The sequence below is a fragment of the Sphaeroforma arctica genome (genome assembly GCF_001186125.1).
Source record: "Sphaeroforma arctica JP610 unplaced genomic scaffold supercont1.279, whole genome shotgun sequence".
Lineage (NCBI taxonomy): Eukaryota > Ichthyosporea > Ichthyophonida > Sphaeroforma > Sphaeroforma arctica.
This window is the reverse complement of record NW_014040279.1, coordinates 65,918-83,394: the sequence shown is the minus strand read 5'-3', so window position 1 is coordinate 83,394 and position 17,477 is coordinate 65,918. Positions and strand designations below refer to the sequence as shown.

Here is a 17,477-nt window from a genome sequence, read left to right as displayed (position 1 = left end):
TCGGATTTATGTTCGGATTTTTTTTTTTTGGGTGAACCTGTCTTTAAGCATGTCCAAGATGAAATTTCGGACTATTACTTTAAAATGGACAAAATTGGTTTACGTACTAACCAATCACAAAGCTTGTGAAGTTGAACACATTTCCTAAATTCCAGTACGTATTTAAACCGCAAAAGTGAGTTTACGTAGGAAAAAAAAATCTGAATCCCGTAAATCCAATCCGAACGTATTTAAAAAAATAGAAGGGTACGATGCCTTCGAAAGTTTGCCCTCGTTCGGATGTATATTCAGATTTGAAAATTTAAAATTAGCCTCCACCCATTGGTATAGAGAAAATCCGAACATAAATCCGAACCCGTTTTAAAAACAGGGCCTTAGTCTCTGTCTCTCTGACAGTTCCTTTTTTTATTTTAAAACACCGACTCGCCGACTCACCGACGTTACTTGTTGCTGGTTATTTATTGAATCATGATCGTTTCTGATTTCACAGTTTACAACTTCACACTCACAACTCACAAGAGTCACAGACCACATGACTCAGTTTGTGTTTGAAAAAAAACAAAACAAACAATGCTTTTATTTTAAAAAAAGTAGTTTTTTAAAACATTTTTTTTAAAACAAATACCTCAATGGAATTGTTTAAAAAAATTAGAAGGCTATGGGACTACTGTATATTGGGTTTTTTTTAAAACAAATTGAAAAAACAGTAACTGGCGAGAATTTGTTTTTAAAAAACACATTACAGATACGCATCCCTCTTCAATTAAGAAACAAATGAACAAACCCAAAACTTTCCAAAAAATGCCATCAGGAAAAGAAGACAAATTTGTAAATAATTTTTAGAAATAGTGTATTCTGTTGTATGCTCGTTAGAATATAATTGGCTAAAATGTTAAAATCATGTTTTTATATATATGCAATTTTGAATTTAGAGTCTATGTCGATACTCCTTCAGTTAGCATCGCATAATGAGGCAGTTATTTTAAATTTCTCGGAGCGGGTTTAGAAAAAGCCCAATTAAATCCATCATACATCGCAAAATAACAAACTTACACCAATCCCAGAATTGTGGTTACATGCGTGGAGCCTGCTTTTACTATAATTTATAAATTTCATTTTTGGACAGGTCGTTTTCAATTTTGTATTTTCAATTTATATTTTTGGACTGTTCTACTGAAGTACGATTGTTTCACCATATAATTTCTAGTTGAAGTAAATATTTAAAACAAAAGCCTTTTTAATACTGGAATTATTAAAATAAATATGTCATATATTCGGGGTTATCAAATAGGTCGAAGGTTTCAAATTTTCTTCAGTGATTATTTTATGTAATATTCGAAGGATTTTAACCCGCATATATTATTTTTTGGAATGAAGAAAGTGTGGATTCTACGTGTCATCGCTTCCAATAGAGTTTTCAGAATTCAACAGTATATGCATTGCGAACCTCACCTAAATAGCGCATGCTATAGCTACACGCAGACAACACTTTAGCTGTTTACCGTCGTGTGAATTTACATACGCAAGCCTCACATCACACACACAACACATACGTGCTTGTCTCCCGCTATATCAGTATAACGTGATCGTTGATACCGAAACCGAGACATACACAAACAATACAATAACCTTTAATTGTGCTGCATTCTCCGCGATTTCACAACATTGCACGAGTTTTGACACCTGAAGCACTGTCAATTTTTACATTCAATACATACACTCATAATTTTTTTATCACGGTATATACACAGTCGCTACATATACAAAGAATACAAACAGAAGCAAGTACACGCCCGTCAGGGGTTCCTTCGGGTTCTACCGTAGATCAATTACTCCATCTCTGTCAGAGATCTAATTTTGACTAGTCTATAAAAATGCGCCAAAGCTATCTTGTGAGCGCATTGGCGCTTTTGGCGTCTGCACACAATGTATATGCAGGGTTATCTGTGCTTGAGAGACACATTAGACAGGTATGTGCTGTATGTAGTGGCGTGTGTATGGTGTCGTTGCAACTCTTGTAGTACTATGGCCGAGGGTGAGACGCGAGTCAGGTTGCATCAGTCTAGTGGTTATCAATTAGAATAGTTATATTACATGGGACGCTAAATAATAATGATTGGAATTGTGGCGAGTATATATAGTAGTAGACCGGAGTGGACGCACTGTATGGACGTTTATCTTATGAAGATATTACGAAGTGCGTGTCTGAGTGCTATTACTGGTCTTTCTCATCCATTTGTAGTCGTTTCCCCAAACGATGCATGCTCTCTCGCAGACATGCAAAGTGAATCAGTTAAACCATCTTTGATGTCTATTTAATAGATGTGTTTTAAATTCAACCTCACCCAACCCGGTGAGATTTGACAGCTCATTGCAATGTTCCTGTTTTGCAAGTGCGAGTGTTTGTGTGATATTATTTTCTATGTTTCTAATAGCCGCGTTGACTTCGTTTTTGGGGGTTTTTTGTCTACGATAGGTTTTACAGTAGTTATTGCCTCAATTTTGTCTAATTTGTATATGTCCACCTCCTTGTGTGCAACTAGCAATAAAGCTATTCGAATATACCTAAGTTATATATGACTTGGTTATCGAAGTGAAATATTTTATGCCTGCATAGTCATAATGCCACAAGTATCAGTGTCAAATTACGGCAGTCTCGTTTCGAGAAAGGATACAAACGAAATTTTAAACTTTGCTTGTTCTGTTTGTCTACAGGAACTAGTCGAAGAACCAGCGGAAGAAGCCGTAGTCATAGCGGTAGCAGTTGGAGATTTAGAGGAGGCTATATATAGTGCACCTGAGGGTGCCACATTAGTACTAGCACCCGGTATACATATAGTAGAGTCAACAATAGCTATTATTAATACAATTACGATTATGGGCGGGGGTGACAATTCAACGGATACAATCATTTCCTCGGCGGTAACGAACGTATTCGCATCTTCAGACGTCGCAGTCGATCTAAAATTAGAAGGAATCTACCTAGAGGGAGAAAATGGTCGGTGCGCACTGAACAATCCGGTTGCGACCGCCACGGATTTCAACGTGGGTGTTATAGTACCCGCTGTCAGTCTCGCAGACAATAAGATGTTTTTGGAGTTAGACCTAGGTGCCGTGTACGCAGGACGTGTGCTGGATGACATCCACGTGCAGAGCTGTGGTATCATGGACAATATAGTGGGCAATACCGAGAACAACGCTGTAGAAGCTATCAGCGACTATAACATGTACATCACCAATGCCTGCCGAATGAAAGTGTCTATGAACGTGCTTGTGAGTCGATTTGGTGATTGTAACTTCGGCATCACTGAGACGCCTACCGCCACGCAGTACAGGGCGGCCGTGAAGGCGTACTATTCGGAGGAAGTTCGGTACGATACCCCCGGCGAGGTCTTAGACTATCCCGTGGAGCGCAATGGTGAGGCTATGACTATTGTCTCAGCGACCGTCTCCACGCTGTCCGTGACCCAAATGGGCATCAGCACACTACCCGAGTATTCCCTGCGTGAGGGTGCGATGGATACGTTTGGTATCTCGTCCGTGGAAGATCAATCGTTCGAAGTCATTGGTCTGATCGACAATCTCGATGTCCCCACACGTGCCGAGTTGATGGAAGGAGGTGCTCAGGTGTCCAAACTCCAGGTACAGTTGTACGTACCTGGTCCCTGCTACATTCCCTCTGGGTCTACGGGTACTACCGAGCTGGTGGGTGAATCCAAGGGATTGCCGGGTATGTTGTTGCGTTGTTTTTGTGGTGATATCTCTTTGCTTGTTTGTACTGTATTGGTTTTATATCAAGGAGGGGTTTTTACGGCTGATTCTTTTTTTCACACCCGGTTTAGAATTGGAAATAAATAGTTCTAGGTACGTATCCGGAATGCATAGACACATGGGATGGGGTTGACCTGACTGCATACTATTTCTTTTCCCTTTTATAGATCAAGGTGCCGGTAGTTGCGCGGGGCGTGCCGTGGATCTAACCAAGTCTTCGAGTAGCGTTGCCAATGGAACTTCTTTCCTAGACATCCAATTATTGGACAGCAATAACGAGGTGACTGTCGTAAAAACAGACAACAACGGAGACTTCGTCTTTGCGGATCTTGCTCTGGGTACCTACACCATCAAGCCCCCACTACAGTCTGGAGATACTGCCGCTTCTAAGCTTGAACTGGTTGCGGGTGGACCCGAGTCTACGTGCCAGGTGTCCCAGGGCAGCGCCACACACATCCCGGACTACTACTATAGTGGCGAGGCCAGTGTGGCCGGTATCTTGTACTACGGAGATGTGAGCCGCCGTGCCGGATACGTCACCGTATCACTGTACAAGGATGGCGAAGAGATTGAGACTGCCAACACGGATGATCGTGGTGTGTATTCGTTCACCAATAAGATCGATGGCACGTATGAGGTGGTGGTGCCCAAGACCCTTATGGACGGGAGCCCTATCGCTGGCTCTGATACTGAGCGCAAAGAGATTGCAATTGTCATTAACGAAGTCAGTGCCGCCGTGAACTTCCAGTATGACGACGCACCCGCACTGGCAAATGTGGGTCAGAACGCCACCTACAGCGGACAACTCAAGGTGATCAAACAGGACGGGGCGGATGAGACGGACTATGTAGTGGACTTCCTGCCCAATACGGACCTGGCGTTGCTAGGCGACGGAATGACCGTGCCGATTGTCGCCACCACGGATGCGTCTGGCAATTTCTTGTTTGAGAATCTGGCCGGGGGTATGTATGTGATCACTCTGCCTTCAACTGCAGGCACCGGAGGCGAGTACTCGCTCGTGGGTGGCCCCAGCTACGGTACACCCAACCGTGTGGTTGACCTGGCCTCAGGCGAAGTATATACCGAGCAAGATGCGTTTGTGTACTCGGATGCCACTCGCATCTCTGGACGTGTGCTAGACCACAGCGGTCAGGGCGTGGAGGGTGTGGCTATGCAAAGCGAGGCCAACAATGTCATCTCGAGTACTACTACCACTGTAGATGGATTCTATTCCTTTAGCGACTTTGAGTCAGGTCTATCGGTCGTAAGCATTGTGGCGTACCCCGAGGGTATGGCGATTGCCAACGATGGAGACGCCACCCTGGACGGCCAGACTGGTAGTGTGGTATGTGCAATTGTTCTGTTGTTTTGATTTGGGGTGTGTTGTAGTACCTGTCACAGGGGTGCTTTTGCACCTTATGTGGTTTACAGGGACAGGGTAGATACACACTTCCCATGGTTTGATTATTTATAGAAATCGTCAGTGTCGGTGGACGCTATCTCACATTCATACACTAAAACTCGGTTGAGCTACGAATACCTACAACTGATACTAATCTCAATCCTGATTCTTCTGCAGGCTGATGGTTCCAATGCAGCGTATCTTGAATTCGTCATCGCACCCACCAACTCTGTATCAGGACGTGCCGTCAGCACTATCGGCGGTGGAGGGGTACCGAACTTAGCCGTCGGGGTAAGTTACACTCTCTCAACCGTTAGTCAATAGATTGATGCCAGGATGTGGGTTTTTTGTGCGAGTTTCTATTCAACACTGAATAGGGGCGACTGTTTATCACGATATCACACATTTTAGTAGTTTCTAGGGATTGAAGTGTATGCCCTGATATCCGCGGATTAAATCCTGACGCATTCTCTTTATTTCTATTCCGCTCCTATTCTGCAGCTTAAGGATAGCAGCGGCGCCGTTGTGGGCGCTGCGGTGACTGACGAATTCGGTGGGTACACCATCCCCATTCCTGCTGGTTCCTCGGGAGCTTTCATCGTTGCTGTCGCTGAGTATGTGCCCGACGCCTATGGTCTGGTGTCGGATGGCGATTCCACAACAGGGTTTGGCCATGACGGCTTAATCAATGTGGAGCTGGTGGAGAACGAGAACTTCTTGGTGCACAACGTCTTCTATGTGCCCTACGGCTACGCCGGACAGAGTCGCAAGGACAGCAACAACCAGATCAGCGGCTGTCTGAAGAAGTCCAACAACAACAAGGGCGCCAGTGGTGTGCAGGTGATCCTCAAGAACATGGCCGATGGGTCTGAGCGGGCCGCCTCCACTAATGGTCTGGGCCACTTCACCTTTGACCGCGTGCGTATGGGCAGCTTCCAGGTGGTTGTGCCCGGCACTTCAGGCACAGCCGTTCTCACGCAGCAGCCGGGTACCAACGTGAACGGTGCCGTGGACGTGACTATGGCAGGGGGCAACCTGCACGTCGGATACTTCGGATACACGGATGAACTTTCTGAAGAAGGTATCTATGCCGCCCCTATCCCCGGGGAATGGAAACTTATCAGCGAGCCATGCGAGGATCTGACCCAGGAGTACTGCCAGCAGACAGTCACCACCAACATCGCTGGATGCGATCTGACGCACGCGTATATGATGGCCAGCATCCCCGTCGAGTGTCCCTCGAACACGACCCAGGTGAACGGCACGCAGGTGACGTTCCACATTACCACGGCGAATATGTGCGAGAAGGAGGAGTTGTATATCAGTGCCGGGTTCATTCCTCAGGTGCGGTACACGCTTGAGGACTTCACCACCACCGCAGAAAGCTCGGACTTTGAGTTAGGCGGCACAGCCTACTACGAGATCAGCCTAGAGCCCACCAACACTGGTTTGTCTATCGCTGACGCCAGCGTGGTGGGTGTGACACGCACTACCACTGGTGACTGTGACCGGTACGCGGTATGGGCGCCGCAGGAGGGTGACATGAGTACGGTCTACCAGGAGTTCAGTGCCAGTGAAGGGGAGTACCCACGTATCCGGGTCAGTGTGGGGCTGAGTGGTCCCATGACCTGTGCAACGCCCAGTGTCCCGGCTGTGAACATGGCTGTGTACTGGACCGTTGCGGTCGAGTACGGCATGGCCGCGGCCGAGGGAGGCCGACGCCGACGCCGCACTATCAGCACGCGGCAGACACCTCAGGGCGATGGTACCACATACTCGGAGGGTGATCGAGCGGAAAGCGAACTGGAGATTGCCTCAAGGGTCAGCTATTCACTGCAGGACTTGTTAGAGGAGGAATCGCGTATACACAAGGCCGAGAGCACTGGGGAGTCCGTTGAGGTCAACCAGTTCGAGGTACAGGCGGCTCTACATGCGGAGGAGAACAAACCCAAGGCAAACATCAACTCAGACTATATCATCATGTACTCGAGTATCCTGACTGGTCTGGCCATGCTAGTGTGCTGTGGCTTGTCGACGATGTTTGCGGTGGTGTACATGCGCATCCGCCGCAACAGGCTGTTGAAGGAGCGCGGACTGCCTCTAGATATGAAGATCAATGACATGGGTGGAGGTGCCTTCGCGCAATACGAGGGCAAGAGAATGGCCCAGCACGCGTCTCCGATGTACATGCACAACAATGCGGCGCAAGCGTCAGCGGGCACGCACAGAGCTCCCCAGACCAACGACTCACAACGTGTTATGCTGAATAGTAATGCGCACACGCGCGATACTGATGAGGACAATGTCAGCAACGAGGGCGTTACTGTCGCGCCTATCCACCCGCGCTTTATGGCCAAGTCCGAGAAGGGCAGTAGTACGGCCAGGCTGGCGAACGATCCCATGGATTACCAGAGTATCGATCTGCCCAAGAGCCTGCCGTTCGCACCCGTATACCCCCCGTCCCAGGCGCAGAAGACCGGGGTCAGTGACACCAGCGACGACTCGGAGGACAACATCTCCGACGCAGAGAGTGAGGTGGCGCGCACGTCGTCGTTTGCGGAGGACCACCTAGATGAGACCAGCAAGTCCCCAGAGCATGTGCCCTCCCCTGGGAAAATTGGGGCCGAAACGCACCCGGAACCGTCGCTGGACATCAGCAACAACGACGACGCGCCTATGTCATTCAACGTGCGCAAGCTCGGGGGTGGCATGTCCTCCAGCCAGGAAAGCCTGAACGTCACACCTCGCCCGGTGTCTGGGGCGCCACTGCCATCTCAACGGCCCATGTCAACGGGTCCCAATGCGTACGCGCAGAACGGCAACTATGGTTCTGATTCGCCTGCGTCGCTGTCTGGGGCCAAGTCACCGTTCTCGCCGCATGACTCGCCTGTGCAAGACGACGTGTCCTCGAGTGCCGGGGCACCGGCTGCGGGTACGATTATCATGTTGAAAAAGGACAGGAAGAGTTCGAAAAAGAGCACAAAGCGCAAGGGCGGTAAAGATAAGACTGGCACTGACTCGTCGAATGGAACTGGAACTGACCCCGCATTCACCCCGTCGTCCAGACCGAGAGGGGCGGCCGATGCGATCTAAGTGACTCTAGTTATGTTCTTAGAAGAGACGGTATATATGTATAGTGTAGGTAGGACGATATGTAGTCGTGCGAGCGTTGGCGGCTTTTACGATCATATCTTACTGGACCTCTAGTCGTGCTGGCGTTCCCGGATGTCGATTGCTGTTAGAAGCGCAACGTCATGGAAGAAGCAGTGAGAGCGACGGTAGCAGTGTAGTACTTTTATTACTATCTACCCTTGGAGGAGAATACAGCCTTGTCCTCGCTGTAAAATATTGAAATATAAACCTGGTTTGGGATTAAAAGTATTATCTAATCATTGTCATTAATTTGAAAACCGGTCTTGAGTTATCGTCGCTGCATATCGTTGTTCAGGCGAGGTTTGAATTTTGTGCAGTCCAACATTTTACAGCTCATTCACGATGTCTACGAAATATAACCCATTTCAACATTTTACATCGCAAAATCATCACAAGTTTCCCCTGGCCTTGCATAATATATAGACCATTTTAACAGTTTATTCAATATATACGAACTATTACACCAATAGAAAAACCATTCCAACACTAAATAAACCATTCCAAAAGTATAGAAACCATTCCTACGATATATAATCCGTTCCTACAACATTATTTAGCCATGCCAACAGTATATAAACTATTGCTACAATATATTAACCACTCCTACAATACATACACCATTCCAATTGAATATTAACACCATTCGTACAGAAAATAAACCAGTAACCGTAAATAAACCATTTCAACGATATTCAAAGCAGTACATAGACAATTATTACAATATATAAATCATTCCAACTCTGTATAAGCCATACTAAGAGTATATAATCCATTTCTACAAAATATAAACCATTCCAGCAGTATAAATAAAATCATTCTTACAATATATATATCATTCTAACAGTAAAGTAACTGTTTCTACAATATATGATCCATTCCAGCACTATTCAAAGCATTCCAATAATATGGAAACCACTACAACAGTGTATAACCATTCCTGCAATATACGAACCATTTCAACACTACATATACTGTTCCTACAATTTATGAACCATTCCAAAAATATATATTAACCATTCCTACGAAATTGATAAATCAGTCCAACAGTATATAAACCATTCCAACAGTATATTGTCCGCTGCGCATGAGTTTGAGAGTTTGGAACCCCCATTTTGCGTCCATTGGTACCATTCCTAACAATATACTGATTCATGGCTAAAAGAATATTTTTATACAGATATCCGGTGAAGGCGTTTTGTCGGATCAATCCTAAAAGTCCTAATTTATGTATCACAAAATACCTGGTTGTAGCAGTACAATAGGCTTCAAGCTGTGGTCATACGTAATGTTCACACTAATTTTTATTTTATATTCTATTCCATCACAAATGCTCGGTTGCAATGTAACAAACTTTCAGCTGTGATCATAGTTGCACCTATTCTACTTTTTGGCCACGCCAATACACAGGGCCTCTGCGCTTGAGATTGAGTGTCTTGACACTCCGTCTTGCGTCCACTCGTTCTTTGACATGCTCCTTCCTCGCCTGTAATGTGAGATATAAATAGATTTAGTAGACTTGATATGTACATGCGGTACGTCAATCATGACTTTTTATTATTCTGACCTATCATAAGGGTTTTAGAAATAAATTCATTACAATTGAATCTTTAATTTAATCACATACACACAGAAAGCCACACATGTACAGAGACACAGACTGAACATGAGTACACGTTCGTATATGCAGCGTTTACGTAAGGATACACAGACACGCATAGCAAAAAATTTACAGATTCATACATACAGATATGTGTACAAACCCACTACAAGTAAATGCAAAAGAGCATAGGTGTTCGTACATGCATCCATTACCCTCCGATATACACAATGCTCTTTTCTTTCTCCACAACGACATGGACAATCTTTTCGTGCATTTTGAAACCATATGTGCTTCCTCCTATATGTGCAAGCCCATTATACAAAATATACAGACTTCTGCACATGCGCACACACACATACATATATATATATTAATAGATACAGATACACAAATGTAAATCCATATATATATATATATGATATAAATAAGATATACATATATATATATATAGATATAGATATATATGTATATATATATATATATACCTCGTCATATACACAGATATACACCATACCTTCTCCTTCTCCACAGCGGCATGGTCGACCTTCTCATGCATCTTGAACGTATGCGAGCGTCCTCCTACGTGTGCAGCATGCGTGCGTACTTCTCCCATTTCCTCGTCCACACGACTGCCCAGCATGACCTTACGCTCCTTGCGACGCTTTTCGTGGTTGATCGCATTCACTTCGTACATGTTGACTTGCGGCGCGGTTGTCTTCTTTTTCTGTATCGGGGGGATAGGCCAGGTTAGTATCCGATGCGGATTATTTATTAATGTCCGTGATCATATGATTATGTATGTGTGATATGATGGTACAGTATCCAGACACGTGTTTGAACGCCAATCGCATTCGTTTTGTACATCTTGACCTGCGGCGCGGCTACCTGTTTTTTCGGTGCAAGGACAAGACATTACAGACCAGGCAAGTAATCTCAAAGCTTATAGTCCAGGTACATGCATATGTATATACTAATACAATCATGTGCGAAAACTCTTTTACTATGCTCAAAACAGCTATACTATCCACCGCTACAAGCCCTCTGCTGGCCCCGACAAACACTAACAAACACCACCAGCACATAACGCCTGTGCTACGAATATTCAACGTGTTACTCCTTGCGGTAAGGTTTACCTACTTGTCACTTCAGTGTTCACCTACATGCTATATATAGTCAATATCCAACCATAGTATGCGTGCAAGCTGATTCGTTGCCCCAACCCAAACCTATCAATACTTGTACTTAATAACATACATATATGTATATGTATATATATATATAATAATACATATACATGCATACAATATACATTCATACATACAAACATTAAATATAAATATATATATATATATACATTACACACACATATATACATATATATATTATACTCACCTTTTCCTTCTTCACAGGCGCCTTGACTTCCTCCTCCTCCTCGCTTTCGCTGGATGACTCGTCACTGCCCTTGCCATCGCGTTCGCTTTCCTCTTCGTCGTTCTGTTGAATCAATTTGATCGATTCGGCGTTGAACTGACTCTTAGCCAGCTTGGGGTGACGGGCCCTAAAAAATACAGCAATGTAAGGGATAAGTTACATGTGCCGATTCGGATATAAATGTTCCTGGATGTGTATGACAAGCTTACGCATGGAGAGATATAAGGCAATGTATCTGAGTCATCAGTTGATGTGAATTGGCGAGATGATATGAAATGTATCTGCATAGGCGTGCGCAAATGCATATGCTTCACCAATTGGCGTGAAGTAATGTTGTACTGATTAATGTTGTACCGATTCTCCGGTAGCTTGGGGTGACGGGTGTGCAGATGACAGCGCCGTGGAGTATGAAGTACAAATGCAGATACGCATGTGTATGTTTGCAAATGTATTTGACACGAGTCCTCATGGCTTTGCAGTGATATACTGGATAGGTATATACGTACATCTGGTTGCACGATGCACACAAGAAAATGTGACAAAATACATTTGATCGAATACGATGGGGTATGTATATTATAATTCATATCTGAACAGGTCCAAGCAAATTTATATCAGCTAATGCAGTTTCAGTGAATTGATGTTTGTTTACACTAGGACTGCTTAGGGTTGAGGGATATATATATATATATATGTGTGTGTGTGTGTACACACATATACATATACATATATATATATATATATATATGTATATATATATATATATATGTGGGTGTATTTGGATATATATAATTACACTACTCGTTGAATCGGCTACATACACACACAATGGATACGACTACGCGCATCATGCATTTGATTGATTAGCCATATACCACAAACAGCAACAACAACCCACATACACGCTCCTTGAATGCAGCAGTCACTGATTGTATCTGCGTACAGCCGCACAAGGAGCCAAGTAACTGCCGCAACAGATCGCTTGTACCAAATACTGGTAGCAAACACACTCGATATACACGCGCAAACGCTGACAAGTGGCCATTCAGCGGTACGAGAACGACAGCATACGTATGCCCCACACCTGTATTCACAGTACACACAAACGCGCACATGGCAACGTGGCTATTCATTGATATGATAACAAACAACATACATACATTCGGTCCGGAGCTGGACTTGCGGGGCACACACAAACACACAAGCAACAAACACGAAGCGCACAAAACACAAACACACAAGCAACAAACACGAAGCGCACAAAATACAAACACACAGACAACAAACAACAAACACTAACACACAAACACACAGGGATACATACTTGAACTCTTCACTCGTGGCATCCACACTGTATTCTGGGTTGCTCCACAGCGACGAGAAACGGTCGTCCTTGAGCGCATTGCCCGCCATTTCCTGCATTTCCATATCGGGATGGGTGGTGAGTTCGGATGTGTGGCAGAAACGCCGGCAGGACCAACTTATATAAGTGTGAACATAACGTTAACTATATCCACCGCGATTAGAGCGGCGAGAAATTGACCCACGTCAGCCTCTGTCTGCGACGTGTCATGTCATGTCATGTCGTTTCGTGTCACATCATGTCATGTCGTGCCATGTTATGTTTTATTTCTGCGTACTACAGAATAATTCTGTGCAATTGTCTCGCCCCCCTACAGCCAATATTATGCAATTATGAACAATCTACATTTATAAAGGCTCACACTGATATACACGGCCCAAACTCGGCATTGAACACTTTATATATAATGTGGACAATTGTGTATTGCATCTTTCTTGACCTCCCCGACACTGATCTATAGTACCGATAACTTCGTACAATATGTTTCGGGTCTTGGGCCAAGCTTGTGCAACACACCAACACTTAAATAACACATCCAATGTACTCACCGTATCCTTCTTGCCACTCTCTCCCTTGGCTTCTTCCTGTATCAAGAACTTCGCATAGTCTGTATTGACCTTGGGCAGCTTTTTCACCACACCAATACGGTTGGCTCGTTTGTCGCTGATCTTCTTCTTGATAGCCTCTTTCCTGTAGTCTTTGTACGAGAACGGATCCACAGCCGCTTTGGCCTTCTGGTACAGCCTGTATGAGGAAAGGTGTACTCATTGATTAGAGATACTATAAGGAATGCATATATGCTCAAGGTATACAGATACACCTGTATTGTATAACAATACCATATATATATATATATATATTTATATGCATGCATATATATATATATTTATGTATATATACACCCGCACACACACACACACACATATATATATATATACATATATGAATATGTAGATATAAATAGAAATGTATGTCGCAAATCCATACGTATAGTATATTTAGAGATACTGAATAGTACCAACAAGCACATATACGCATTGTAGTTGAAAATACATGCCGCAACTCCATACACGAGTATATGTTAGTACCAACAAGCACACATACACTGTAGTTGTAAGTACATATCGCAACTCCATACGCAGGTATATGTTACCGCCAACAAGCACACATACACTGTAGTTGTAAGTACATATCGCAACTCCATACGCAGGTATATGTTAGCGTCAACAAGCACACATACACTGTAGTTGTAAGTACATGTCGCAACTCCATACACAGGTATATGTTAGTGCCAACAAGCACACATACACTGTCGTTGTAAGTACATGTCGCAACTCCATACACAGGTATATGTTAGTGCCAACAAGCACACATACACTGTAGTTGTAAGTACATACCGCATATCCATGTAGAATCCGTGCATGTAAGGCTGCAGCAGACGTGAGCCAATGAGATCGGACAATCCAAGCGTCTCCAGATCCATTTTACTAACGAACTGTGGGGGTGGTCAAAGGAGAGGATAGCAGATGGGTTACAACTCTGAGACTGGCAAGGTGTGGTGTAGAATAGGATTGAATTGTGGCAGATACGTTTAATGCAAAGTAAGGTAAATACGTAAACAATTAATTACGTTATACATTAAGGCCGAGGGTTGAATATGAATCACGGTCTATATTAAGGTAGGGACTTAGAAATAAAATACGTTTTATTATGTTACTTGGATATAAAGTAAGTTTTATATTGAAATGGATACTTCAAATATAAATTACGTTTTGTAAAAGTAAATACCTAAACACAAATTTCGGTTCCAATTCAGGCAGGTACTTGAATAGAAATACGATTAATATCAAGGTAGATGTTTTAAAACAATTTGCGTTTGATAAAAGTAAATACCTAAACATAAATTTCAGTTTGAGCCAAAGTAGATAATTGACCATTAATTAAATCTATATAAGAACCATATATCCCTCTTTATCACTCCCAATTGTCTAGAGGTCGCACTATGATTTGTATTGGGTACAAACGGCAGATGTTATTCTCACCAGATTATATACGATACACGAGTCACACACACGTACTATGTGCACTGCGCTTCTGGGGAGCTTATGAGGCACGAAGGTGTCGAAGGTATACAACTGAGACAAGCTGTAACACCAGGACACACAAGACACGCATTCATACGCAACACGGAAGGTACGACGGACCACAGCTGAGACAAGCTGTAACACCAGGTCAAGCAATGACTAAACAAACTCATAGGTAGACATAGGCACAGGTACGTATAATTTATATGCATGTAGTGTCGGCCAACGCACAATATGTAATGCAGCGTAGGCGGTAGAGGTGCATCAGAAACCAAGCCTAGTACGAGAACCTCACAAGCCCAAAACTAAAGATAAAGGGCAGGGGGCTTGGGCATACCTTGTAGTCGTCGTATATAGTTGTATTGTCCGTTTGTGCGAGCTCCTCTGATATCGTATCCAAGAAGTTGCACCACTTGGGCGCTGGGGGTTTATGTGAGATGACAATTGGTTACTACTGATAAGTAAGCGAGTACTACGTCCAGCCAAAAGTTCACAAATGCCTTGGACCAGGCGCATGCATCTTATTTTGCTCAAGGACGGAGACGCACGTATTGGCAATCGACATCCGCATGGGAAAAGAAGAGACTGCCCCGATCAAAATGTACACACACTCTCAAGCACATATATGTATACGATGCACACAGACTGATACCCTTAGGCTTGCACATTTGTACAGCCACCAGCGTACACACAACGATGCAAATACGCGATTTTGATGCACACATCAACTCGTACAAAGTTTATCTTTATTATCGCTCTCAAAAAGACACATATATACATACACATACATACGTACACATACATACGTAGATACCTACAGACGTACGTACGTAGATACATACATACACACAACTTATACACATGAACGTATACAAAATTCACACACCCACATTACGTAGGTACATAGACACATACATACATACACACACACACATACATACATACACGCATGCACGCACGCACGCACGCACACATATATATATATATATATATACCTGGACCAAGATCGGGGATGAAGAAGGCTTGCATATCCGAGCCCTCGTTGGCTGTCATGATAAGACCTGAGTCATTGGCCACACACGTGTCATTGATGTCGTGCTGTGATTCTATGGCTGTGTAGTTCTCGCCATCGGTTTCATCCCAAATTTTAATCACCCGCTTATCAGTGGACAGCACTCGTTTGGACGAGTGGAATTTGAGGTCTAATATTGGATAGCCGTACTGGTAGAAGGGGAGACGAGACGGTACAATCAAGAAATAGTTGAGGACTAATATCGGGTAAACGTGCCGTAGAAGTGCTCACGAGATGGTAGCAGTGAAGACGAGATAGTATAAGTGCCAAACAGTGAATAATTGAGGACTATCAACTGGTAGGAGTGCTGGTATAAGTGCAGACGAGATGGTACAAACAGTGAATAATTGAGACTAATACCGGGAAGGCGATGCTAGGAGAAGTAGAACCGAGATTGAGGCATATACACAGACACAGACACAAACAAAGACACAAACACAAAAAGAGATACAGACATAGATGCAGACACAGACATAGACGCTGACGCAAAATATCATACTACAATATGCTAATTGCATGTAGACGTCTTGGCAAGGAAGTACACATCCCAGTCGTACACTCTCGAAACTCTATCGTAGAGCCCACTCACACCATACCTGATGGTCCTTCACCACAAACGGCTTGTCTGATCGGATGTCGTACATGTACACCATGCCGCCGCTTGTGCCTACCGCCATCTTTATACCGTCGTCGCTGTACCGCAAAGCGGTTACCTCCTCCGTCTGATTGTCCTCCATGGGCAAGCGCAGACCCGACGCTAACTCCTTTGTGCGCGGGTCCCAAACCTCCACACCGCCAGTAGTAGATCCCGACGCTGTTGTAGTTGATGAGTGAGTGTAAAAAATGACCTTTAATAATAAGTGATATGAAGAGACTGAGCACAGAGATATGTAAAATGGGAACAGTCTTACTGTTGAGAGATTGACTATGTGTGTGAGTGTTCGGGGGGGGGAAGGGGGGTTGTGCGGGAATACAAGGTTTTACGCTCTCTGACAACGATCGATGACCGATATTCGGTTGTACACCGTCCTACAGAATTCCATGGCCAGTAGAGTACATACAAACTACAAGCCAGTATATATATATATATTATAATTGAAGCAGCAATACATAGGTTACTTACTTATAAGTTGGTGAGCTGGACTGATTTTGACAACGTTATATTCTTTGCCTTTGCCTCTCAGCGGGGCCATGAATCGCCCCGACTCCAGATTTAATCTCCATAGATCAGGTGACGACCCACAGAGATATAGATCACATGAACCACTATAAGGTAGAGTATCATTGAAAAAAGAGCCGACAATGTCAGTACGATGATTGTTAAGCCAGAACGATAACCTTAAAGCAAAAGATACGAAATACCAGATACAGTAGACTACGTAATGAGAAACACCAACTACGAAGTAAAGCACAAAGGGGATATGAGTAGGTAGTGAGTGTCTGGGAGAAAGCAAAACAAATGAAAGAGAGAACAGATATAAGAAATGATGACCAGTTCTTATACACCCAAACACGTATATATATATATATATATATATAATATATATATATCTGTGTGTATACTATTTATATATGTAAATAAATACAAACACACACAACAA

General features: G+C 43.8%; 2 protein-coding genes across 2 annotated transcripts in view; one reads left to right on the top strand and one right to left on the bottom strand.

Annotated features, from left to right (window-relative positions):
- The first annotated feature begins 1,462 nt into the window (after positions 1 to 1,462).
- Positions 1,463 to 8,571, top strand: SARC_04751 (hypothetical protein). Its single transcript, XM_014301409.1, has 5 exons — positions 1,463 to 1,970; positions 2,716 to 3,730; positions 3,939 to 5,116; positions 5,351 to 5,464; positions 5,675 to 8,571. Exons 1-5 carry the CDS (start codon positions 1,875 to 1,877, stop codon positions 8,264 to 8,266), a joined length of 4,995 nt encoding a protein of 1,664 aa, XP_014156884.1. The 5' UTR covers positions 1,463 to 1,874; the 3' UTR covers positions 8,267 to 8,571.
- Positions 8,572 to 9,587: 1,016 nt separating this feature from the next.
- The window catches only part of SARC_04750 (hypothetical protein), a 9,282-nt gene continuing 1,392 nt past the window's right edge, over positions 9,588 to 17,477 (bottom strand). The window contains exons 2-11 of the mRNA XM_014301408.1: positions 17,000 to 17,142; positions 16,473 to 16,690; positions 15,800 to 16,025; positions 15,142 to 15,224; positions 14,118 to 14,215; positions 13,269 to 13,464; positions 12,682 to 12,773; positions 11,319 to 11,484; positions 10,441 to 10,650; positions 9,588 to 9,809 (exon numbers count right to left, since the gene is read on the bottom strand). Coding sequence (XP_014156883.1) covers positions 9,702 to 9,809; positions 10,441 to 10,650; positions 11,319 to 11,484; positions 12,682 to 12,773; positions 13,269 to 13,464; positions 14,118 to 14,215; positions 15,142 to 15,224; positions 15,800 to 16,025; positions 16,473 to 16,690; positions 17,000 to 17,142 — 1,540 coding nt within the window. The 3' untranslated portion in view covers positions 9,588 to 9,701. The remainder of the gene's footprint in view (positions 9,810 to 10,440; positions 10,651 to 11,318; positions 11,485 to 12,681; positions 12,774 to 13,268; positions 13,465 to 14,117; positions 14,216 to 15,141; positions 15,225 to 15,799; positions 16,026 to 16,472; positions 16,691 to 16,999; positions 17,143 to 17,477) is intronic.